General features: G+C 38.5%; 1 protein-coding gene across 6 annotated transcripts in view; it reads right to left on the reverse strand.

Annotated features, from left to right (window-relative positions):
- The window catches only part of HS6ST2 (heparan sulfate 6-O-sulfotransferase 2), a 364,462-nt gene that overhangs the window by 80,904 nt on the left and 258,877 nt on the right, over positions 1 to 24,681 (reverse strand). For 3 of the 6 annotated variants that reach the window (XM_080651925.1, XM_080651928.1, XM_080651929.1), the window contains exon 3: positions 16,109 to 16,141. The exons of the other annotated variants lie outside the window; for them this stretch is intronic. In XM_080651925.1, the coding sequence (XP_080508051.1) occupies positions 16,109 to 16,141 (33 nt within the window). The remainder of the gene's footprint in view (positions 1 to 16,108; positions 16,142 to 24,681) is intronic. 6 annotated transcript variants of the gene reach the window in all.

The following is a 24,681-nucleotide window of genomic DNA, read 5'->3' on the forward strand; positions in this document are numbered from 1 at the left end:
CATTGATGTTTCTATCTCTCTCTCCCTCTCCTTTCATCTCTGAAATCAATGAAAATGTATTTAATTTAAAAAGAATCAGACTTCTTGGCAATCTTATTCCTGTGACATTTGAGGAAAGACCTGATTGAATTTAAGAGCCAAGTTCTGCAAATATGAAAGGGAAAGCTTTCCTGGCAGGGAAAGGAGCAAGTGCAAATGGCCCAAAGTAGCAGCAGGCCTGGTATATTTAAAGTAAGCCAAGGAGACTGGTGTAATTAGAGAAGAATGGGCACAGGGCAGAACAATAAAATATGATGTTGGAGAAAAAACAGGAGCCAGACTGTGCAGGGGCTTGCAGGCCATGGGGAGGCCTCAGTCTTATATTCTTCATGAGAAGGGGGTGCCATTATAGGGTTTTGAATAGAGGAATGACAAGATCTGAACATTTTATATATACACACACACACACACACACACACACACACACACACACACTGAGTGGCCAGATTATTATGATCTCTGAACGCATAATAATCTGGCCACTCAGTGTACTTCTCTTGAGTACTTGATTTATTTGATATCAAAGATACTATAAATTGTGCACCTGATCAGTTTTCCCCTTTGCACTGGCTGATAGAAAGCTCAGGGTAAATAGGTGGTTGATCTCCAGCAAAAGTCTAGAATACTTTTGGTACCCATTTGAGATACAAATACACTGAGTGACCAGATTATTATGATCTCTGAATGCATAATAATCTGGCCACTCAGTGTATGTGTGTATGTATGTATGTGTGTGTGTGTATATATATATATATATATATATATATATATATATATATATATATATATATATATTAGCGGCCCGGTGCATGAATTCATGCATGGGTGGGGTCCGGCCAGCCTGGCCAGGGGGAGGGGACATGGGCAGTTGGCCGGCCTGCCTGCTGGTCAAGGGGACAATTTGCATATTAGCCTTTTATTATATAGGATATACACTGAGTGGCCAGATTATTATGTGTTCAAAGATCATAATAATCTGGCCACTCAGTGTGTGTGCATGTATATATATATATATTTGCTTTCAGAGAGGAAGGATAGAAACCTCAGTGATGAGAGAGAATCATCAAAGATTGAGCCTGCAACCCAGGAAAGTGCCCTGACAGGGAATCTAACTGGTGACCTCTTGGTTCTTGGGGCAATGCTCAACAACTGAGCCACACCCAGCTGGGCTGAATTAACATTTTAAAAGGATAGGCAGCTTGGTTACTGAGTAGAGAACAGGCTATAGGGGACCTATGGTGGAAACGGGAACCAGCTAGGGGCCTTTTAAAGCAGCTCATGTAAGAAATGATGGTGGCTTAGACAAGGATAGACAAGGAGATGGGGGTGAGAGATGGTCAGATTCCAAATAGTTTAAGAAGGAAGAGTAGAAGGAATTTGCTAACGGATTAGATGTGGCCCAGGAGAAGAAAAGAAACGTGAAAGATATGCTGAGAATTTTGGCCTGAGCAACTGAAAGGATAGAGTTTCCATTTACTGAGATGGGAAAGATCGTGAGAGGAACACGTTTTTGGGAAAAGTCAAAAGTCTGTTGGGGGCAGGTCAAGTTTGAGATATAAATTAAGCTCCTCAGTAAAGATATGGTGTGGGATGTTGGGTATCGGTGTCTGAAGCCCAGGGGAGAGTTCAGGTTGAAGATGCACATGGAAGGCAGGCTGGACGCCAGCCTTTCAGCATCCTCTCCAAGCAGGCTCCATTTTATTCAACCAACACCATCAGCAACTTGGTGTAAAAACAAACTTGCCTGTAGTCAGCTTGGTCTCCTCACCTTCCTCACACATCACACTCACCCTGGCCTTTGTCTCAGGACTGACTTGGCCCACAAAAGTAGGGGTTCTAGAGATGGCAAGAGCCACTTAACGAAGTAATATAGTGACAGGTGTGATGTAGAACATGTTATCCTGATGAACTATGCTGCACTGAGGAAACATATTTTTTATGGATTTACTTTTCTTCTAACATGAATTTTTAACAGCATAATGTGAAGAGCTGCATACATTCAAAATGGCATCCTAGATGCCCCAGAAGTTTCTGGAGAAAACAATATCAATAAAATTCAACTGGAGGTCAACCTACTATCAGGCCATGCACACTCAATCTAAACTCTTGGGCTATTATTTTGGAGGGAGATGGTAAATTGTAAGCAAAGCAAGAAAATCATAGTGTTTTGTTTCTTACTCAAACAGAAGAAAGCGAAATAAACCAGATACTAAAACCTGTCTGAAGACTCAATCTTTTTGTTGCACACAATTTGTCTACTAGGTAGCTCCTTACTAAAGTCATTCCCTGGCAGGAAGCTTGACAAGCACTAATTATCCTCATCAATTCCCAGACCTTGCAAGCAAGATTCACAAAAGTTTAAAAGTAGTAAAATTTGAAAGCCTGGAAAACATAGTATGCTCAAAAAATATCCATATAGCTTTAGAAACACAGACAGGTATCCAGACAGAATGTTAGGCAAAAAAAACCAACAAACCCCTTTGAGCTTCCTCATCCACAGTGGTAAGAGTAGCTACTCTCTACCACTTTCTCAGAGAGGATGTTCGATTGTGGGAGCTGAGGTTATGGTCATAGGTACAAAGCCTCCTTCCATCTGGGCATCAGAGGCCATTAGAGATCCTCACACAATACTCTTCTGAGCCTGTGGAGGAAAGAGAGATGGCCAAGCCACTCAGAAAATGAGTCAACAGTGGCCCCTGGAAAGCTGCGCCAGTGCCAGGCAAAGGAAAGGTACCAATTTCTCAGGCCACCATGGCAATAGCAAAAGTGACTAGATGATTTTCTGTGTCTGGCTGGTGCTCTTTGTGATTCACAGTCCACTGGCCCACCATAATTTTGGTCTTCTCTTTTTGTTAAGCTAGCATATGCATATATGTGGCTGATCTGTCCGTTTTCATGCCTACCCACCTGCCTGCCTTTTCATTTACCAAGAGTAAAGCTAGAGAGCTGGTAAGTTCTATAGAGGTGTGTCTTCTAGCACACCCCTTCTTTTTACAGTTGGAGAAACCAAGGCCCAGAGAGGAGTGACTTAACCAAGGTCTCACCATGAATTTAATAGAGTTGGAATGTGATTCTTGGTTGTTTTCAATTCTTGGTCTCTGTCCCTCTCTGGCTCAGCCTCTTGCTACTTTGTCTTTCTTTATTTCTGCTCCTCTTTGTATGTTTGTCTCTGTCTCTCTCACATACACAAACTTTGGGACATTAATCTTTGTTTGGTATGTATCCTACTTTTTCATCATTTAAAAAAAATAAAATGATCATATCCCTATCACATAAATAATTAGTCAAACCCCATTACTTTACTGCACTGCCTCAGCGCCAAGCTTTGGTCATATTTTGGTAATACCTCCTTTGGCTAAAAAGGTCAAACAGAGTATATTTATTATTCCACAGATGTTGCTTTCACCTGTGGGATTATTACAACTAGGAAATATCTCAAGGCTAGTTTCTTAAATTAATTTTTATGATACTTCCTCTACTCCTAAGTTGACCCTGACCTTAGAGTATTTGAAATACTATTCGTATTTCCCCATGACAAATTGAGAATCCACTTTTAATTTTATCCACACTTTCCAATGTAACCTGTTGTAAAAGAAAGAATATTGCTTGTTCTCTCATTCCCAGTTTTTAAAAATAGCACTATAATCTGCTGCATATTATATACAAAATATATTTCAACTTGAAAAATCACAAAGAGAGAGAGAAAACTCTCTAGAGGTTTTACAAATCCGGTAGAATGTGACTTGCCACTTTCTGTTTTCTTTGACTTTATGTGGGAAGGGAAATGAACATATCAGTTGTGATGGCTAGTCTTTCCAGTTTGTTGTCTGTTTTAGATTATAAGCTCCCAGAAGACAGGACTCTTTTAATCCTCTGCTCAGTGCCTATTTAGTGCCTGAGGCAATGAATCTGTGCTTTTTGCTCAGATGCAATTGCTGCCAGAACTAGAACTGTGTTGCAAAAAGAAAAGAAAATCAAGGCTGGCTCCACACAACAGGTCAGCTTAGAATTATTCAGACCCAGTCTGGTTCTACATTTAAGGAGAAACTTTAGAATACTCCCTATAAAACCTTCTTATTTTGAAGCTGGATTTCACCATTCTACCTGCCTTTAAAAACTGAAAATAAATGTAATATGTATACATGTAAATCATACCAAGGCTGCAAAGAGATTTGAGGTAAAGAAAATGAGTATACTTGCTCCATTATTTTCTATAGCAACTTACAGAATAAATCCCTCAGTAGCTTTTAACCAAACAACCTCAACCTCCTGCAGAATCTTGGTGGCACAAACTGCATACTATTAGCATGCGCCCTATTCCATCACAACATTTATTTATCTCCTTAATTAGACTGTGAGTACCATAAAAGCAGGATCTCTCACTGATTCACATCTGTATACCCAGTGCCTGGCACAGTATCCTACAGAGCAGTTTCTCAAGTACATACCCATTGAGCAGATCAATGCCTCTCAAAGCAGGGAGCTAAAATCACACTAAATGCAATGAAACAGCAATCATTGGCTTCCATCCATTTTATAAAACCATCTTTATTTTAATAGCTCTCCTTTACTGGAGGCATAATCAACATTTCTAGAACATATGGAATCACTAAAGGGAAGCTGTAGAAACCACTTAAGTTAACACAAGAAAAAGCACATCACATGTTTTCAGTTCTCCTATCATGGCTTCCTTTGTTTGTTCATCTCCATCTTAGCATTGTTACTTATAAACATTTTCACTTTTCATAGACTCAAATTGATTATATCTAATCAAAGTAGTTTATTATAATTCTACAGATTAATTTGCTATAAAATAGCATAAAGGAAATTTCACTGTATTTGGGCTAATAAAATGAAAAGACTAAATTATAAGCTTTCATTATCAAATTTCACATATTACAACTATATTACATAGTTTGGAATATCTCTAAATGTTCATTTTATATCCCACTCCCAATCCTATGATAATTTTTACCAACATAATAGTTAAGGTACATTCATCAATAATGACAGGGTTTGACCAAAATTAAAGGGAGGCAGGAAAATAGGGATAGTACTATTAGTAGCTACAGATGCCTAAATGATCATTGAAGAACACCCTTTGCTTAAGTCCTTTACTTGCATTTAAAAGCATGGAAGCACTCATCACTACTCAGCATAGAATGTATTTTATTGGCATTCAAAAACATTACATTAATTACCTATAACCTTCATTTGGGGGTCAAAACTATTATCAATCAATTTGATCTGCTATATTTATGAGACCTGTCTCCATATCATTTGATGCTTGCAAAAATCATTTATACCTATAAACAATAAGTTCATTGTCCCCACTGAGTTCATTACAAGGTCACACATTTCTAATCTAGCACCCTGATTATTTCTTTCATAACACCTATCCAAATATGAGCATGCTTTACTGACTTGCTTTGGATGATCTATATCCACCACTAGAATGTAAGCTCCCTGAGAGCACTTTACCTATCTTGTCCAATTGTCAAATCCCGAGCACTAAGAACAGTACTGGGTTATGGCAGGTGCTTAATAAATACATCTGTAATGACTGAATGAATTACTCAATTAATAGTAAGTCTCTGATCACAGTACTGGAGAATCACAAAGTTGGAGGTTCCCTCCTGGTTTCCCCAAATCTACTGAAGGACATCACCTGTTTCCTCCAGTCTCAATATGAGTCAGTGCCAACTCACCTGTTAGATTTAGGGTAAAAGAAGACGTGAAGATTAATACCTATTGCCAAGATGGGAAATACCTCCTCCACGAGAAGGGGAAATTAGAGATCTTGTGCTTGAGACTATAGGACAGAAGGCTGAGAAAGAGGACCATCCCCTAATTATCTTGCTTTCATTTTGCACTCAGATTAGAAATGCAGTGCTCAGTACTCACATTAAACTACATGGTTCATGTGCATTGAATTTAAAATCAGCCTCAAGAGTATTATTTTATTTATAAATATTTTACTAAATATTTATACTAAAGGAGACACTGAAGGTGCTTATATAGAAAGGAATAAATGAGGCTTCTAGAAGTTTCTTTGTGGATGGCTTTACATGAGATTTTATGAACACTCAGTATTAAATCACATGGCTCTTTAATGATATAACATTGCATGGTTTTTAGAGAAACTTCCTCAGAAAGCTCCCAACATCCCTCCCATCTCATTTCATTTTCTCATAAAAGATACCAGCATTTATAACTAATTTTGAGGCTCTCTCACTTTATTTCACCCCTTATGAATTTCCAAAAACCCTCAGTGTTTCCTACATAACCAGAAATTAATTCTCATTAATTAGTCAAGAAAGGTTATTTAAGCAAAAGAATATCACAGTGTGACCATTTTCCCTTATGTTAGACTCAGAGGTAGGCTATTGACTAAAAGGTATACTAGTATGTGAGTCAGAAAATGGCTCTTGCCTAAAATATCACATAATGTTCATTTCTTCCCTGTAGCTTTTGTTTCCTCTCATGCAAACAAGGTGTAATGGGCTTAAGCTCTATATTTTATCTCATGCATCATCCATGACATTGTCAAATCAATTCATATGAAAAAATGGGAGAAAGCGTACTCTCAGGCTCCTTATGTGCATTTACATTTTAATATAGAAACCATCAGTAAAGGCCATTGAAAGGCTCATTTATGTCAGTTTATGATAACTCTGACATTCCAGGGATGCACAGGAGCAGCCTTCTTTTAGGACTCCTGACAAATGAATAAGAGCTCCCAGAGAAGAGAAGGTAAACTGTACCCTGTGGCGAGCAGAAATCAAGTCTGAAATTGTAGAAGCCGTGAGAAGAAATACCAATGTGTCAACAAATGCCATTTACACATGGTTTCTAGCATACTCATGGCCAAAATTATGAAAGTTGAAAAGTTTTCAAACCACATAAGGCCTTGATGAAGCTCCTTTATAATTCCAGTGTCTGCCTGACAAGGCGATGCTGAGCTGTCTGGAAAATCGATGGAGCAAATTGGACGGTAAGCCAATGAAATTGAAGGTACAAGAAGTCCTATGGTGCCACAGTGACAGTCATTTTTTTCCTAGGTGTAATTTTAGGATTTCAAAGCAGAGCCATTTGCCAAATAGGAAATATTTCAACTCTGGAAGGGGAACTGAAATAATCTAGTAATTTCTAACTTTGAAATAGTATTCTCCATTTTACATGCACATAAGACCTCCTGTGATATATAGTTGTACTATAAATACCCTGGACAAGACAATGAGACCAAACTAATAGAAAACATTGCAGACAAAAACCATCTAGAATAGCCAAGTAGAAAGATAAAGCAGAGGCAACAAATACACCTGGAAAAGGATTCAAAGTACTGAGAAACTAAAATAAAAGGCATTTAAATATTTTGATGGGGAATGGGCTGTAGCTGTAATTAAGAATGAGCTTTCAAGAGATGATGTATACATTTAACTGTGGCTCTCCAGTCTATAGGCACAATCATCCCTTTCTCCATTCATTTCAATGGAATCTTGCATTTTGGGCTCTATTTTCAATCCAGACACTCTCTTCTCTGTGTGACCTGGTACTATCTATCATCTGGCCCTAAACCCTCCAAAACAAAATGCACTTTACCTATTCCTAAAGGATTTGGCCCAACTTCATTGATAAAGTTCCTTGAGAACAATGAATCACAAGTGCTGTGAACAGAAGTAGTAGCAAGAAATAAACAGCAAAAGCAGAAAACAAGCAAGCAAAAAATAGCAACTAGCATAGGTAATTACAAATCAAGGCACTGAACAAGATGCAGTTGACCTGGGTTCTTGCCTCAAGTCTACCACTAGCTAGTTGTGTTTATTGGTCTTTGTGGGTTCCATACAGGAACTCCCTGGGCTGTCTCTCTCACCTCTTTCCCACTCATTGTCTAAGTCAAAATTCTGTGACTGTAAATCAGACATGCACATTCCAGAATTTCCAAACTCTCTTGGGTTCTCTTCTCCTTCAGATTTCCTTAGCACAGAATCATGCCCAGGTTTTCTCTGGATTTGTAAAAGTTTGCATTCTTAAAATCTAGGCATGTAGCTGATTCTTTTGTTTAGAACATGATAAAGTATCTGGCTAATAAGTGGAATAGTGGAAACAAAGAAGGGAGTCACCAAAGGTTCTTTGAATGTTGGTAAATTTCTACCTGTTCCACTGTATCCACGCCCACCCTTCTTGCTTCCCTATCTTCTTCCACAAACTCCAGTGCAGCAGATGTAGGAAGGGGTGGGGAAGTTAGGGAAGGCAAGCTTTCTGACTCCTACTTCAGTTCCTAACTGGGCTTTGGCTAGGTGCGGAGGAAGACTGTCATTTTGAAGCCAACTTATAATAACTTCCTTTGTTTTAGTGGTATTTGGTTCTTTTTGAAGATTTCCTGTGGGCAAGCTGAAAAGACAGTGAACTTTCAGATGTTCATATATAAGAAGCTGACAATTGCATCTGTGGTGTTAAATTGTTGCCCTAGCTGGTGGAGGTTAGAACAAGAAGCAATGTTTTAACTTCTTGTGACATTTACAAGAATTGGAAAACTGGCTTTTGCCGGAAAACTTATGCTTTATCTAAGCAGCTCTGAATCACTGGAAAATGTTCCTATATCGCCATTTTATAAAATTAAACAGAAAGTTGGAAAGAAATCTTGGCCCATGACTCTGAAAACGACGAATTGCACCACTTTAGAGCTAGAAAGAACCTTAGGGAGCCTCTACTTGGAACTCTAGTTTTAGAGATGAAGAAACTAGAGATGAAGAAACAGGCTGAGAGAGAGGAAGTGGCACATCTCAGTTCCTATAGCTTATTTGTAGCAGTGGAGTCTGGAACCAGGTCTTCCGACTCCCAGTCCAGGGTTCTTCCCTCTCCAGAAGTAGACAAAACTAAATGCCACCACAATTGCTAACTTTTTATGCTTTGGTTTTTCTCTCAACAGGTAGTTTGCCTTGAGTAGCAAAAATGCTTTGAATAATCAACTAAAATATTCCTAAGGAATAAGTAGGCCCATTTACATTCTATCACAGGGAAGAGGATGAACTTGACAAATCCTAATGGTGACAAGGCCAAGAAAAGTGTGGAACAGAAGTCTAATAAGGAGGGTGTGTTGGGTTATACTTTAGGACTAGCTAATGAAAGGTGATCCTAATGAAAACATGACCAGAAGTAGCAAAATTAGAATTGGTATCAAGTCTAAGAATGTATAAAATACTAGTAGAGGAAACCAAAGGGCCTAGACAAATTGTTAGTAAAGTCTGTACAAAACCAAAAAAAAAAAAGAACCACAAACAAAAAGCAAAATTTACTTTATCATTCCCCACCCTCTAAGATTAGCTTGTTCATTTACTTGTATACTTGTTTATGTTCCACATCCCTCCAATGTGCGCGCACACACACCCTTTAGAAAACAGAAGAACCAAGACATTGTCTGTCTTATTGTCCCCAGTGTATAGAACAATGCCTGAAAAGTCCTAAGTGCTCAGGGGATATATAGTAAATAAATTTGTGAAAGGTAAAACAAGTTAGACTATGGTTAATACAAACCAGGGGAATAAAGACATCCAAGATTATAAACTCAAGGATGTTTTTATTATTCTTATTTCCTGTCAGAATAAGAGAAGTATATCAATGTCTCAACTCATTTAGGACAAAGGAAATAAGAACACTGATCAATATGTGCTCCATTATTATGAGAGCTTTTGTTCCTTGAAGATCCTCAAGGGGGTGCTAGGAATAGTGGAAGAGGGTGTGCCATCTACATATTCATAGCAGGAGCTCTGGGGCATCAAGGTATGTTTTCAGGATTACAAATGCAATGAGGGATCTTTGCAACCCGAGAGTGACCATGAAAGGTACTTTGAAATTGACAATTGGGTCCAAGAACACTTGGATTTAGGAGTTGCAATCAAAGAGCCATGCTAAATTTCTAAAGAGGAGGTTGGGGTGCACCAATGAAGGCTAGAAACTCACCTGATTTACTAGGCCAGTGGTCGGCAAACTCTTTAGTCAACAGAGTGGCAAACCGCGGCTCGGAGCTTCATGTGGCTCAGGAGCCGCAGTTTGCCGACCACTGCACTAGGCCATTGCACTTTGTAGGGTAAGATGGCCTCAGAATACTTCATAGGGCAGGGACTCAACTAGAAGGGATTTACTTCATTTTTGGAAAGTGGGAAATGGGGTCACCCATCTTCAAAAAGAATATTGTTCCCTGTGCTGAAGCTATAAGCTAGGTCTATAGTTTCCATACGAATAGCTTATTTACAAAGAATTCTCCTAACAATACTATACACATTAACCAATATTTGCTTATCCCTTTGCTCTAATTAAGTTTCAGGGTTAGACAATCAGTCTTAGTCTGGTGGGAAACACTGAGAGCCAGCTAGAAATGTACAGTAGCAAAGTAATTCAATGTTTACTAAATTTAAGGGAAGTAATCAATTTCTAATTTGAATTTATGCATAACATATTTGCCAATGATATTTCGGATAAGGGTTTAATCTCCAAAATTTACAGAGAACTCATACAACTTAACAAAAGGAAGATAAACAACCCAATCCAAAAATGGGCAAAGGACCTAAATAAACACTTTTTGAAAGAGGACATACAGAAGGCCCAGAGACATATGAAAACATGATCAAAGTCACTAATCATGTGAGAGATGAAAATCAAAACAACAATGAGACACCATCTCACACCTGTCAGAATGGCTATCATCAACAAAGCAACAAAGGACAAGTGCTGGTGAGGATGTGGAGAAAAGGGAACCCTCATACACTGCTAGTGGGAATGCAGACTGGTGCAGCCACAGTGAAAACAGTATGGAGTTTTCTCAAAAAGTTAAAAATGGAACTCCCATTTGACCCAGTAATCCCACTTCTAAGACTATATCCCAAGAGACCAGAAACACCAATCAGAAAGGATTTATGCACCCCTATGTTCAGAGCAGCACAATTTACAATAGCTAAGGTTTGGAATTAGCCTAAGTGCCCATCAGCAGATGAGTAGATAAAAAAACTGTGGTACATCTACACAATGAAATACTATGCCATTATAAAAAAGAAGGAACCTTTACCATTTGCAACAGCATGGATGGAACTGGAGAACACTATGCTAAGTGAAATAAGCCAGTCGGAGAAAGATAAGTATCACATGATCTCACTCATATGTGGGATGTAATGAGCAACATAATTTGATGAACAAGAATAGATCCAGAGACAAATGGTAGGGGGTGCGGTTAGAGAGCAACCAAAGGACTTGTATGCATGCATATTAGCATAACCAATGGACACAGACACTGGGGCGGTGGGGGCTTGCCCGGGGTGGGAATGGCTGGGGGGAGGGGTCAATTGGAGAAAAAGGAGACATATGTAAAACCTTAGACATAAATAAATAAATAAATAAATAAATAAATAAATAAATAAATAAAATTGTCAGCAAGGTTATAGTCATTGAACAATTTGTCACATGCTGCAGGTATTTCTAGACCAAATTCAATGCTCAATGTACCTATATGTAACTAAAGAAAAATATATAAGACACTTATGGACAAAGATATTATGTATTCTTCATTTACAGCCCATTGCGCCAGAGAGAGGGGTTCCTAGTAGGTATTCAGTAAGTATATGCAGAATGAATGAAAGAAAAAATATCTATCTACCCTCTAAATTATTTTCACACATTCAAAATCTCAGGCATAGCTCTCCCAATATGTGTATATGTGTCTATGCATGCATGTGCTCTCAAAATTCCCACATGCTCATCCTTCAGGTTGAATATATCCTTCCTCTTGGCAGGTGTATTTGTATAACAAAACACTAAAACAAGATTAACCACACAAATCATCCCAGAAAAGTTATTTTTAATTAACATTTTCCTGAAACTCGCCAACCTTCCAGCACCTAAAAACGGAACTCAATTTTCATTAGGAAAGCTGTTTCCTCCTTCTTAGAAAACACACACCTTTTAAAGTTTCAAGTGCCAATTTATGTCTCTAGTTCATAATAACATAAATTCACAGTGTACTTGTGATTGTTTCCCTGGAAAGCTCATTTGAAATCACTTGCTCAATTTAAACTACTTTTACTTGTGCTCGGACTAATGCCCAACACTTCTTTGTTTTCAACTCTGAGCACTACTTGAAGCTACATTCCCCCATCTGCATTCCTGACACAGGTTGACAAAAACCAGACTACAATCCAGTCTCCTCAGAGATCCTACCCTGGAGATGCTCAGCAGGCAATTGGAAATTGGAGTTAGCCTGGAGCTCCGGAATGAGTTAAGAATTGAAGAGGTCAATTTGGGAATCAGTCCTGTAGAGGTGAAAGGTGAAGCTATGTGAGGAGATGAAATTACCCAGAATGAGAACATAACAAGAGAAGAGAAGCAGATCAATGACAGAACCCTGGGAATTGCTCCATTTAAACAGTGAAGGGGAGGGAGAGGCTGTGTGTGTGTGTGTGTGTGTGTGTGTGTGTGTGTGTGTGTGTAAAAGAGACTCCAACAAAAGAAACTTAAGTGTTGAGAAGAAGACAGGAGGTGAACCAAGATAAATTATTAATGCTTTCAAGTAAGAGAAAAAGTGAAGAAGTGCAAGAACCTCCAAAGGGTTCAAGAAGACTGAAGCCAGAAAAGAAGCCATTAGATTTTAAAACATGGTGGTCACACATGACTTTTGGGAAAACAGTCTTCCCAATGTCATTCTTATGGACTCATAGAGTGTCCATATGTTTATGTGTACAGGTATATATGCATGTACTCGAAAGCACCATAAGATTAAATATTAGTATTGAATGAGACCGGTCCTGGGTGTACCAGATAATGGCAGTAATAACCACTACTATTTATTGCTTGTTTACTATGTGCCAAAACAATGCTAAGTACACAATATCCCTGATCTCAATTTAATCCTTGCACACTCTTTAAGGTGGCTACACTTAACATGTGAAGAAACTGAAAACCCACAGAAGTAAAATAAATTACTCAAGGTCACACTGCTACAAAGTGGCAGCACCAAGATTGAACCAAAGCCCATACTCTCAGTCACTCAAGTAACACTTCCACTGGGCGGATGTTAGCTAGGTAATCTATGCATGAAGGGAAAATAACTAATATTGGTTGTCTCAAATTGTCAAGTGTTTTGTGTAGGACATCTCCTTTCACATGTATACCATCAACATTATGGCTATGTTTAGGTAAACTTCATGAAGTCATATTTTAAGAAATCTGATTCAAGTTTTTAGAAAATAACTCGAAGCTATATGATTCCAAAACAACTAGTTATAATTCAAATGTATTTACTACAATTATTCCCAATTGTTTGAAAGGTTAAAAAAACCCACAAGTGTGGCGTCATTAATTTGGTGGTTGTTACTGATATTCAAAATACTGATAATCAAACTCATCTCAAAAATGAGGGGATTAGACAGGATGATCTTAAATGTTTCTAGCCTTGACTTTCTATGACTCTCATATGAAGGTCTAATACCAATAATTTTAAAGATATAGAATATGAAGTAGAATGTAAATGCAGCAGCAGAACTGGTTGGTATGTCAGCACCCTTTTATTCCCTAGATTTATAGAGGCCTACGGTTAAAATATTATAAAAACTAGATTTTGACTGTTCAAGATATTGATTGATAACTTAAACAGAAGTTTGGAAACTCCATCACAAAATGATACACTGAAAATTCAGCCAAATAATTTGCTTACAACTAACTGCAGACCTTATGGTACAGCAGGTTATAGGAAAAAGAGAGAGTGACAAAAACTCTGGCAATTAATTTTTTTGCTGTCTACAGAAAAAAAACAACAACAACACAAGGCTCTCTTTCAAACAATTAGTATCACTATGAATTTTGCATGTATATAGCAATAACAAGGCATTTAGGATGGCTTCCACTGATTGTTCCCTTCTCTCTTTGGATTACAAAATCCATTCAGACAACTAAATTACAGCAAGTATTTATGCAAATTTTAATTATGAGGCAGAGATTATCATAATTCTGTATATTTATAAAATTGCATGACCAATGGGCATTACCAAATGAGTTGTTACTTTATTATTTTACTAGTGATTGAAAATGTGCTAGCCTTGGAAATAGTTTTCATACATCATTCAGTCCACCAGAATTAAAAATGGCCCCATCAACATTTACCAAAGCCATTTCTTTTCTATTGCATTGGTACTTCTCTCTTCCTTTCTCACAAACAAAGACCAGGTATAAATTGCTCTGATAATAACGTCTGGTCAAATCAATCAGCACCATAATAAAAATAGAGTGTGTCAAGATTTGCTCTGTTATATAGTAAAACAGTTGTAGAGAGATGGTTGTATCATGCAGCAAATTTTAAAGCAAAAATAAAACTAAATTCTTAACATGTCCCCCATGAAAGCAATTTTTGAGATAATAGTCTCTATGTTATTAACCATTATCTTAATGATCATTCACTCTGTTTTATTTTACAAATGAGGAAATCAAGGTTCACAGCAGAGATGAGACTTAAGCAAAATGACCCTACTAGTTACTAACAGAACATAGTACTCTTGCCACCATGATACACTCAATCTATGATCTTTAAACACACTCCCATACTAATATCGTGTTACTAGATGTCCGGGTGTCTATATCATTTGCCTCAATGAATTATAGTCTGACTATAGAATTAAACACTGAATTTATTAATCTCAGCTATGAAATAAACCAACTGAGGCCCTTGTGGGAATATGGAAACACAGCTACTGAAAGCTAAATTGGACATCTAATAAATGGTCCATCTATTCTATTTGAATGAGAGTCTGCCCTAGTGGAGGAATCCCAAGGCTCCAACCTTTGCTCTTGCTTACCTATTGGGCCAGGGAACATAGGATGGAATGTAGGTGGGTAAGAAGAGAAAGTAGAGACACTGGTAAGTATTTCTGGAGCCAATAAGCCTACAATAGGCCAAATACAGTACTGGTGAAGATCATGATCTTAGAAAACAATGTGCCAAGCAACTACAGCACACATTTACAAAATGACTTATGATTCTCACAGCCTCTTCAGCACTGGAGGTGATATGATTGTACAACTTGTGGCACACAGTTGTTGTCTACAAAGGCACTAACCTGAAGCATTCTTAATACCCCACCACCTTCACAGTTAGGAACTTTCCTGTGTTTAATCAGATCTGCTCTGCTGCAGAGCTCATGTCATAAAGGTCTCTGGACTATGGGATTACTCTACCCTGCAAGTCTGCATACAGGGTGGGGCAAAAGTAGGTTCACAGATGTGAGTATGCAAAATACTGTTATTCTTGTATTATTATTTATTTATTATTACTTTTTATACTTTTATTGATTTCACAGAGGAAGGGAGAAGGAGAGAGAAATAGAAACATTAATGATGAGAGAGAATCATTGATCGGCTGTTTCATGCATGCCCCCTACTGGGGATCCAGTCCGCAACCGGGGGCATGTACCCTAACCGAGAATTGAATCATGACCTCCTGGTTCACAGGTTTATGCTCAACCACTGAGCAACACCAGCCAGACAGGTATAATTATTTATTAATGATTGTATTATTTTCCATATGAAAAACTGTAAATCTACTTTTGCCCAACCCTGTATTTACATACTTTAAAAGCCCTGATATTTTCAAATAATTGAATAAGTGATTTCCCTTCAATAAAAATCTAACTTAGTCCCTAAATCACCATCCAGTGTAGCAACAGGCAGACGTGCCTGAGCACTGTGAAAAAGATAATATTGGTGGGTGGTGGGGCCTTCTTCACAAAACACTCCACAGTGTCATCCTATTTCAACAAAAAGAAAGAAAAGAGCTAATAACCTACTGCCCAACTGTCTGGGGTGCTGGTCCTAAACATTGATCCACTCTGCACTAGGTCTACATGCCTAAGACTACATGCATGTCTGGGTAGTTTCAGCTGTTTTAAGCTAAAGAAAATAGTCTTGAAAAGAATTTGTCCCAAGCTCATAACCTACTTATTGTATTGAAATTAAACTGATAAGCAACTACAGAGTCTATTTATTCTAGCTTACTTGGGTTCAGTTAGACTAAAAATGCATTGTCACTTACCTCGTTGCATCTAGAATCTGAAAAATCCTCCACCTGTTAAAGGAACAGTGAAACCAGGTGCTAGCAAGAGCTTGGTAAGAAAGAAGTTAAAATAGTAAGTTTTCCAGTTTTCTTTTATAGCATGTTTTTTTCAGCTTTCAAACCCACAATGAACCAGTTCATGGATGGCTCCTTCACCTTGGTCCTCATTTAGCTCTTCTCAAATAGTGGGGGAATTATGAATCAGAGTGCTAAAATGGTGAGCCCTAAGAGCCAGACCGATGGAACCTTATGGACTGAGAATGACAGATCTACCACTCAATCATGCTAATTCCATTCCCTTTCACAAAAGCGATGGCCATCTAAGCAAAACACAAAAGTCAATAAACCAAACTAAATGCTATGGTATCACTAACATGGAAATGCATTATTGAAAGGACCCTGTAGGAATTGGTAGCAATTTTTCATATAATCGGGAATATATAAAACACAAATAACAAAGGAAAAGAATAAAAAGAATGATTAAACTTTGCTGTTGTTCTCCAAAAAATGATGAAATTCCAAGCACACAGTAAGTGATACATAAAGCATTACTCTAATTCTTTCTACCCAAATGCAAGACATCCATCAAAGTAAGCAATGTGTCTCTCCATAAAAAAAAATTTCTGCTGTTTTCATAATATGTCTTAAGAGTCACAAAACACTAATTCTACTATGTGAATTTCTGATATTAGCAGGGACTGTGAAGTTGTGCATGGGTCAATTGCTAGTTTGAGGGTTCAAATGGGTTCAGTTAGCTTTTGTATTATATTTAGCAAGGGATAATATAATATAACACTTTTGTACCCAAAACGAGTTACGTGGCCTATACATTTTCTTGAGAGAATAGTTTCTTTACATTAAATTTGTCTGGAGGCTTTAGAAGTGAGGTAAGAGAGACTTTTAATAGCATTACGAGCAGCAGAGCCTTGCATCATCATTTGAGAAGCAATAAAAGACTATTATTATCAGTTCCCACTGTGGCTAAGCCTTATTTTCCTTGGTTCTGTGAGTTGGTAAGAGGGCCACAGATGCAAGTGTTATGAAAAACTAAAGTGATGGTGACCCCTGATGCCAGATCTGTTAGATATAACCCCCCTATTAGCTGACTTACCATCCAGGGCCTTATATGCTTTTCTTCTATTCCAACCATGAGAAAGAAGTAATCAAAAGTTGTTTTTTTTTAATCTACCCCATGACTTAGTTTCCCTACACAGTGAAGAGAGGCTAATACCCCTTCCACTACACTCAGCTTCAGGAACAACAAAAAAAATAACATAATTTGGGGTAAAAAAATGCAAAGCAAAAATAAAAAAGATGAAGCTCTATGTTGATTCTTAGTACTATAAAATTCCAAAGTCACATACGTAGCACTTTCTAAAACTGTAATTTTAATTATGCTGCACTAACAGAAATGTTCAAATAATATAAATATATGCAGAATTGATTTACATGGGGACCAGATGAAATTTAACTTTAATCAGGAGGAACTATTGCATCTTGAGATTATTTTTTAATTTATATGTATACTTCTCAACTGTCTATTAAAATTTGTTCAGTGATTGCACTGAGGAGACTTTTAGAAGTTCAACGCCTTACCTGGGAGTCCAGGTTGTCCAGGCAGAGTATTCAGTGGTGATATAGGAAGATGTTACAGGTGCATCAATCGAAAGGGCAGGCAGGCATCGGAAATGAATCAAAGACCATGGATGAAAAGCAAAAAAGAAGGAGAAGCATACTGATTAGAAAAAATGAATTAACTTTATGAACTCATTTTACACACACACACACACACACACACACACACACACACACACACACACTTTAGGAAGGCTCTTAAATGGAATCTTTTAAAAAGACCCTTTAATAAAAAGAAATGACAGTTATGTGATGTGACAGGGGTGCTAAATAGCACTACAATGTCAATCATATTTAAATGTATGAATGTATCTACTAGCAGTCAGCAGCTGTGCATCACTGCAGGTTGTCCAGGACCAAACCAGAGAGGGTCAGACCTGCATTACCACCATTTGTCCACCATCCAGAACTGAAATATCATTGCTGACATGTACACATAAGGAACTGTTTGACATTGAAATTGGGACTCAAAAGAACTGTTGGCCTAGAAAGAAACTCACTACAGACTGATTCATTTGCCTCTCAGCATAACCATTATTGCTTGTCTCATTTTCGGTTCTTTTAAGTGTATTTCTAGTATCACATGATCTCACTCATCTAGGGGAAATAATGAACAACATGAACTGATGAATAAAAACAGACCCAGAGACAGGGAGGCATCGATCAGACTGTCAAACCTCAGAGGGAAGGTAGGGGAGGGTGGGGATAAGGGGGAGAGATCAACCAAAGGACTTGTATGCATGCATATAAGCCTAACCAGTGGTCACGGACAACAAGGGGGTGGGGGCATGCATGGGGAGGGGTTTGGGATGGGAATGGGGGGATGAGGACAAATATGTGATACCTTAATCAATAAAGAAATTAATAAAAAAATAAAAATAAATAAATTTCAAAATAAAAATAAAAAATAAATGTATGAATGTATCAAATTAACACGTTGTACACCTTAAATTTATACAATGTTATACATCAAATATATTCAATAAAAATCACCCCACAAAATATTGGTTATTTATTATGCAGCAGGCATTGTTAGAGATACTGAGTTGTAGCAGTGAATAGAACAGACACAAATCCCTGCCTTCACAGAGTTTATAATCTTATGGAAGCTTTTTAGGCCATCTGATTGGAAAAGAGTTCCACAGAAATATACTGTATGTTATTAATGCTCAGAAAGATTTTCTCCCCATTTTACTTATGTCTCTATTTATGTATAGAGAACATAACCTATGGCATAAGATTCAACATTTGTATTATAAATAATTATTTTTCTAATTGAAATGGACATTATTTCTATTCATGATTTTTCCTTGTGGACCCCGCCCCCTCACGACTGTAAGTAAGATTTCATTTTAGCTGGACCATTTGCTGTCCATAGGACTCCACGTACATGCACCTTGAAATTCTGTAAGAACGAGAAGTCACTAAATGGCAGCTTTGTAATACTGCAGTCTCACGTCCCGGCAGAATATTTCTCATAGCAGTGCTCTGTAACTGTTATCCCAGTGACACTCTGAGATTGCATTCATCACCCCTCAGCAAGCCACATATTGGGGGAGCAACAGCAGTTGGTGGACAAAAGGAGCTGTGGTGCTCAAGGCCATTATACAGACTCTGTCTGGAGAAGAAACAGTAAGTGTAACATTCCTGTGGGCCCAACTTCGAGATGACAAATATCCCTCGACTGACAGCTCCTGCATAATGTCAAATTAGCATAGGAAGGAAAAGGTGCAAATGAAGAAAACACATGCTGTATACATCATTGAAAAAATTGGAATTGGGGGAGACTTGGGAGCCCCAACATGAAGAGTCATGCAAACCAGAAACCTCAAACAATGACACCTATGCCTGGCATTTATGTTCTCAGTGCAGGTTAGGGCTTCAGAAAGACAAATGAAGCTACCTATTCACTTTTATATTAAAGGTCCAAATCAAGTTCTAGGGAAAACAGGATGATGTAAAAATCTGAGAGTCCCTGCCTAAAAATCAGAATCCATGGTTTCTATTCATGGTTTTACCAATGATTCATTTGATCTCAGGCAAATTCCCTTCTCCATTCTCCCAGGGAGTCATATGAGATGAGAGATTTCTAAAAATCCTCCAGTTCCAATATTTTGTAATTCTCTAACAGCTTTATCTTTTATTTTGGTGCCAAGTTAGTGAAAAATACAGCCATCTCTAGTCATTTTCTCAGTAAAACATATCATTAGAAGTTCAGAGAGCTCAGAGACCAACATTCTGAGCTTATGAGTAAATAAGAACATGGCCAAAACAATAATCACCAAGTTGAAATGTAGCCAATCATCATTCTGTCCAGGGCAACAGCTTTGTTTATTTGAAGGATAGAGTGGCTGGTTCTTCAGTATGGAAAAGGTACACAAGGAAACTTAACTGAGAATACTGTAACAAGAAAAATCTAATTGATCAACAATTGTTGCCCCGCCCCCATTTTTCTTTCTGCTCATGCAGTTTCTTCATCTGCCAGGAACCTGCCATGTTGGTGATTGCTGTCAATCAGCAGAGACCTCCACAGCTACACACTCCCAGATAAAGGCTACATAGCTGCTCAGATTTTGCAGAGGGTGGTTAAAAACAAAACAAAACAAAAAAGTACCCACAAACACTGTTTTGATCTGATTGCAAATCTGTGGTAGATGATAATACATTCTGTGGGAGTCAATTACTTATCGCTGTTCCAGAGCTGCCAAGCAAATGGCTCATTCATCTTCTCCGGTTTCTGACACTAGGCTGGTTTGCTCACCCTCTACCCAACTCCCACACTAAGAGTTACTGTACCCTTGACTGCCCACCCCTCTCCCCACTTAGAATGCTTTCCACCCTCGTCGTTGTCTGACTTACTATAATACTGCTTAATTACCTGTCACCACCTTTTGAATCTCAGGTCATATCCTCTTTTGGTCTCTGAAGGCAAATACAGGATATCCTACTGAAAACTTATTCTGCGTGTTCAATCTGCTCCCCTATATGGTAAGGGGTTTCATGCCTACAAAGTCCTGGGCAAAGGATTGTTGTTCAAATTGGGGGGCGGAGGGAGAGGCCAGACTAAAAACTAGATGATTCTTAAGGCCCCAAGAAAAATTGCTACTTGCAAAGTGTTAAAATGCTTGGCATCTGCTTTTTGCTCATGTGCAAGCCTGAGAAGTGGTATGGGTCCATGGAATAAGCCCGGAAGTCACACAGATTGGGTTCTAGTCCAGGCTCTTAAACTTACTGTGTGACACTGCTCAGGTCCCATAACCTCTCAACCTTGATTTTCTCAGCTACAAATTGGGAACAAGTATAGGACCTATGCCAGTAATGATATTCAACATATTTAACAACCAATATGGCATGGGCACCAACCAGTGAAAACAGAAGCCTGCTCAATCAGAAGAGAAACCAAATGTAAACAACCTATCTATACTTGCCAATGTGTGCTTCACAAGGTGGTTTTGAGAGTTAGATGAGATTATGCACAGAAAACCTATAGCCAGCTATCAGGTCATGGGTCAGGCTCAATAACTTTTATGCATAATTATTTTGTTTAATCCTCACTTGAGGGCATGTTTTCATGAGAGAGAGAGAAAGAGAAAGAGAGAGAGAGAGAGAGAGAGAGAGAGAGAGAGAGAGAGAGAGAGAGAGAGAGATTTGCCTCCCGTACAAGCCCTGACTGGGGATCGAACCTGCAAATTAGGTATGTGCCCTGACCGGAATCGAACCTGCAAACTTGGAGCACAGGATGATGCTCCAACCAATTGAGTCACCTGGCCAGAGCATATCCATAATTATTTTTATTTAGAGAAGAAGATGAGTAAAAGAATTGTCCATAAGTATAGTGAACCTATGGCAGGCCTAGGTCAGGGATCACAACCCCCTGTTGCTGAGCCATTGTCCTACTCTGAGAACAGAACCAGCTTTGTAAAGCCAGTAGTCAGACATACTTACATAGAAAAGGCCACACTGAAAGCATCCACATTTATTGATATGGGGAGGGGTGTCTCTCAACATCTATGTTCTACTACTTGGTCTGCTTTCTTCCTTGTATTATGTTAAGCCTGCCAGAAATGATGCATACTCTGAGACAGGGAACTTCTCATGGTCTGCCTGAGAATACCGAAATCCACAACATCCTTTCCAACTTTTATTCTAGGAGTATTCATTTTAATCCCCATTGGCACAACTGTGAGGTCTCCTAAGTTTGTCTTGACTGCTCCTCTCAAAGTTCCCCCTTTCCTCAAGATACTAAATCTGGCTTCCAGACCCATTCTCCTGGCCTACTTTCCCTGCCAGGTGACAAGAATTTTCAATTCTATCTTGTCTTTGGGCAAGAGCTGAGACTACAGAGTCTTCTAGACCCACAGAAATGACCCTCTAATGGGTCAATATCCAGTCCTATGGCATTTAGAGGTGACATATTTGACTATGGATTTGCTTCTGCATCTCTCCATCTACACCACCTAAATACAATATACTGTATACAATACAATATACAATATATAACACAGAGCTATTTTAGCTATGCCAAAACCATTTGGCTAATAGTTAGCTACTGGTTTCTTGTTCCTTAGAATTACTGTGATTGGGGAAAGACAAATGCAACACAAGGTAAGAGAAAGTGGCCTGGACTAGAAGTCAAAAGACTGAGGTCCTCCTGCCAACACTGCTGTGTGATGTTGGGTAGGCCCATTCTCCAGTGGGGAAGATGGCACTCAATTTCCCTAGCCACACAGTCAGGGTGTTGGACCATTGCTTTCCCAAAGGTTCCTGTTCATTTAATGTTCTAAGACTTTATAAGAACTTGACTTAGGAACATTTCCTATGAAATGTAGCCTGGATCCTTACAAAGTGAGGCCTAGAGAAAAATGCTTTTGCATTGCTGCTCTAAGAGATTTGGGGGCCAAAGGCAGAATAGACAAGTTTGTCTTCAGTGGCCCACTCTTCCAATTAGATATTGAGTTCCCACACTGGCTCCTCAGGGAACTGCACATGGGTCATTCTGGCCAGTGCCCAGCATGCAAACAGGAGTCACAACTGATACTGAAAATTCTTTCTGCAGTCATCAACCACAGACTCTGAGTGGCTGGGAGATATCATCTTGTGTTCTTTTAGAGACAGTTAATTAGTGTTGTGCAACCATTTCCTGATCCTGAGACCCTATGGGGGCAAGGACGTGCCACAGATCACTGAATGCCATCAGTGGCAGAGCCAAGACAACACACTACCTACCCTGTATCCACCAGAGTCTGTTGAGGGGCAGCAGGCAGACAGGCATCTGAGCCTCCAGACACAACCATTCAAAACAACTCAGTGAACAATGGTTGCAAAAGACTTGGAAAACAACCATAAAAGACCCCAAGGATTTTAAATTCTTCCTTTCTAGTAGCTGTTAAATTGTAAACACATTTTCCTAAACGTCTCTCTCACATTTTGTTTTCTGCCTTAATGCACTTTTACTACATCCCATGGTAACAATCTGTGATTCTTACATTCTTTTTACTCTGAGAAATAATGCCTAATACCTGGGCCCTGTATTGCCAAAACACCAACCACATTTTGAAAACTAAGTGGATCTGCTGAGGAAAATGGCTAAATAGCCCTTTACAAATAGTGTTTTCTTATCTGTTGGTGAGCCAGTCGATTCTCAGTTGCACATATCTTCTCTAAGCTGTGTCTGTTGTCTGCACTCATTACTGAACCCTCTCAGCTCACCCCTACCGGCGCCCACCAGTTTTAGTAAAATTCTTCCGTTTTGGCATCATAAGAGTGCCCTCTAGTGCTGATCTAATTAAGAATCTGGAGACACCAATCTACATTCCCACCAACAGTGCATGAGGGTTCCCTTTACCTTCACATCCTTGCCAACACTTGTTTGTGGATTTATTGATGGTAGCCATTCTGATAGATGTGAAGTGCTATCTCATTATGGTTTTAATTTGCACGTCTCTGATGATTAGTGACATTGAGTATCTTTTCGTGATGGAAGGAGACTTGACTTGAGGTGGTGAACACACAATACAGTGCAGAGATGATGTGTTGTGGAATTGTGCACCTGAAACCTCTGTAATTTTGTTAACCAGTGTCACCCCAATAAATTCAATAAAAAGAGGAAAAAAGAATCTGAAGATAGAGGTTCCTGTTTTCATGGGAAATGGGTTTAGCTATAACTTGTCCTTGGCTATGTCAAGATACATTCTTTCTGAAAGCAGTGAAAGGAGTGTTTTGTGATTGAACAAACAAAGCAAAACAAAACCAAAAAAAAAAAAAGAAAGTCCATAAAAGAAAATCTTGCTTGTCCTTCTTCATGAAAACCATTTCCACTCATGACGCGGGGGCGCTGCTTGAATTGTAAAATAAAGACATGTAGATGCAGGCCGACTCTATCAGTTGAAAGGTGACAGTGATTTTGAATTTTGAATGTGTTTTAGAGTTCCCCAGGTGCAATCTGTATTTTTATATTAGGTTTCAGCAGTGTGTTTCCCCAATTTGATCATATAAATACTTTTTGCTTTGAAGGAACAATAACCATTAAGAATTCCTTAGAAATATGGGTATAACAAGGCTTGGTTTCTGTTTAAAAGGGCCTGAAGAAGTTTCACTTATAAGTGTGTGTGTGTGGTTTATTTTATCCCACATTGTTTCCATATTTCAGACTTTGGAGTATGAAAGTTCTACAGTGAATGCTATTTCAGCACTGGTTCAAATCAGCAGAGGATTTTTCTCTGTAAATTTTACGAGTTTCACAATGGGCTGCTACTCTACTGAATCCCAAATATTTTATGCTGATACAAAGGATGGTAAACTAACAATTTAAGATATAACGGCTTCATTCACTTTCTTACATGTGTAAAACACAAAACATGAAAAAGTCTCTAATATGTAATGATTTGGCAAGTGGTAAAATAAGGATAGAGATTGTT

This window comes from Plecotus auritus, assembly GCF_963455305.1.
Source record: "Plecotus auritus genome assembly, chromosome: X".
Taxonomy (NCBI): domain Eukaryota; kingdom Metazoa; phylum Chordata; class Mammalia; order Chiroptera; family Vespertilionidae; genus Plecotus; species Plecotus auritus.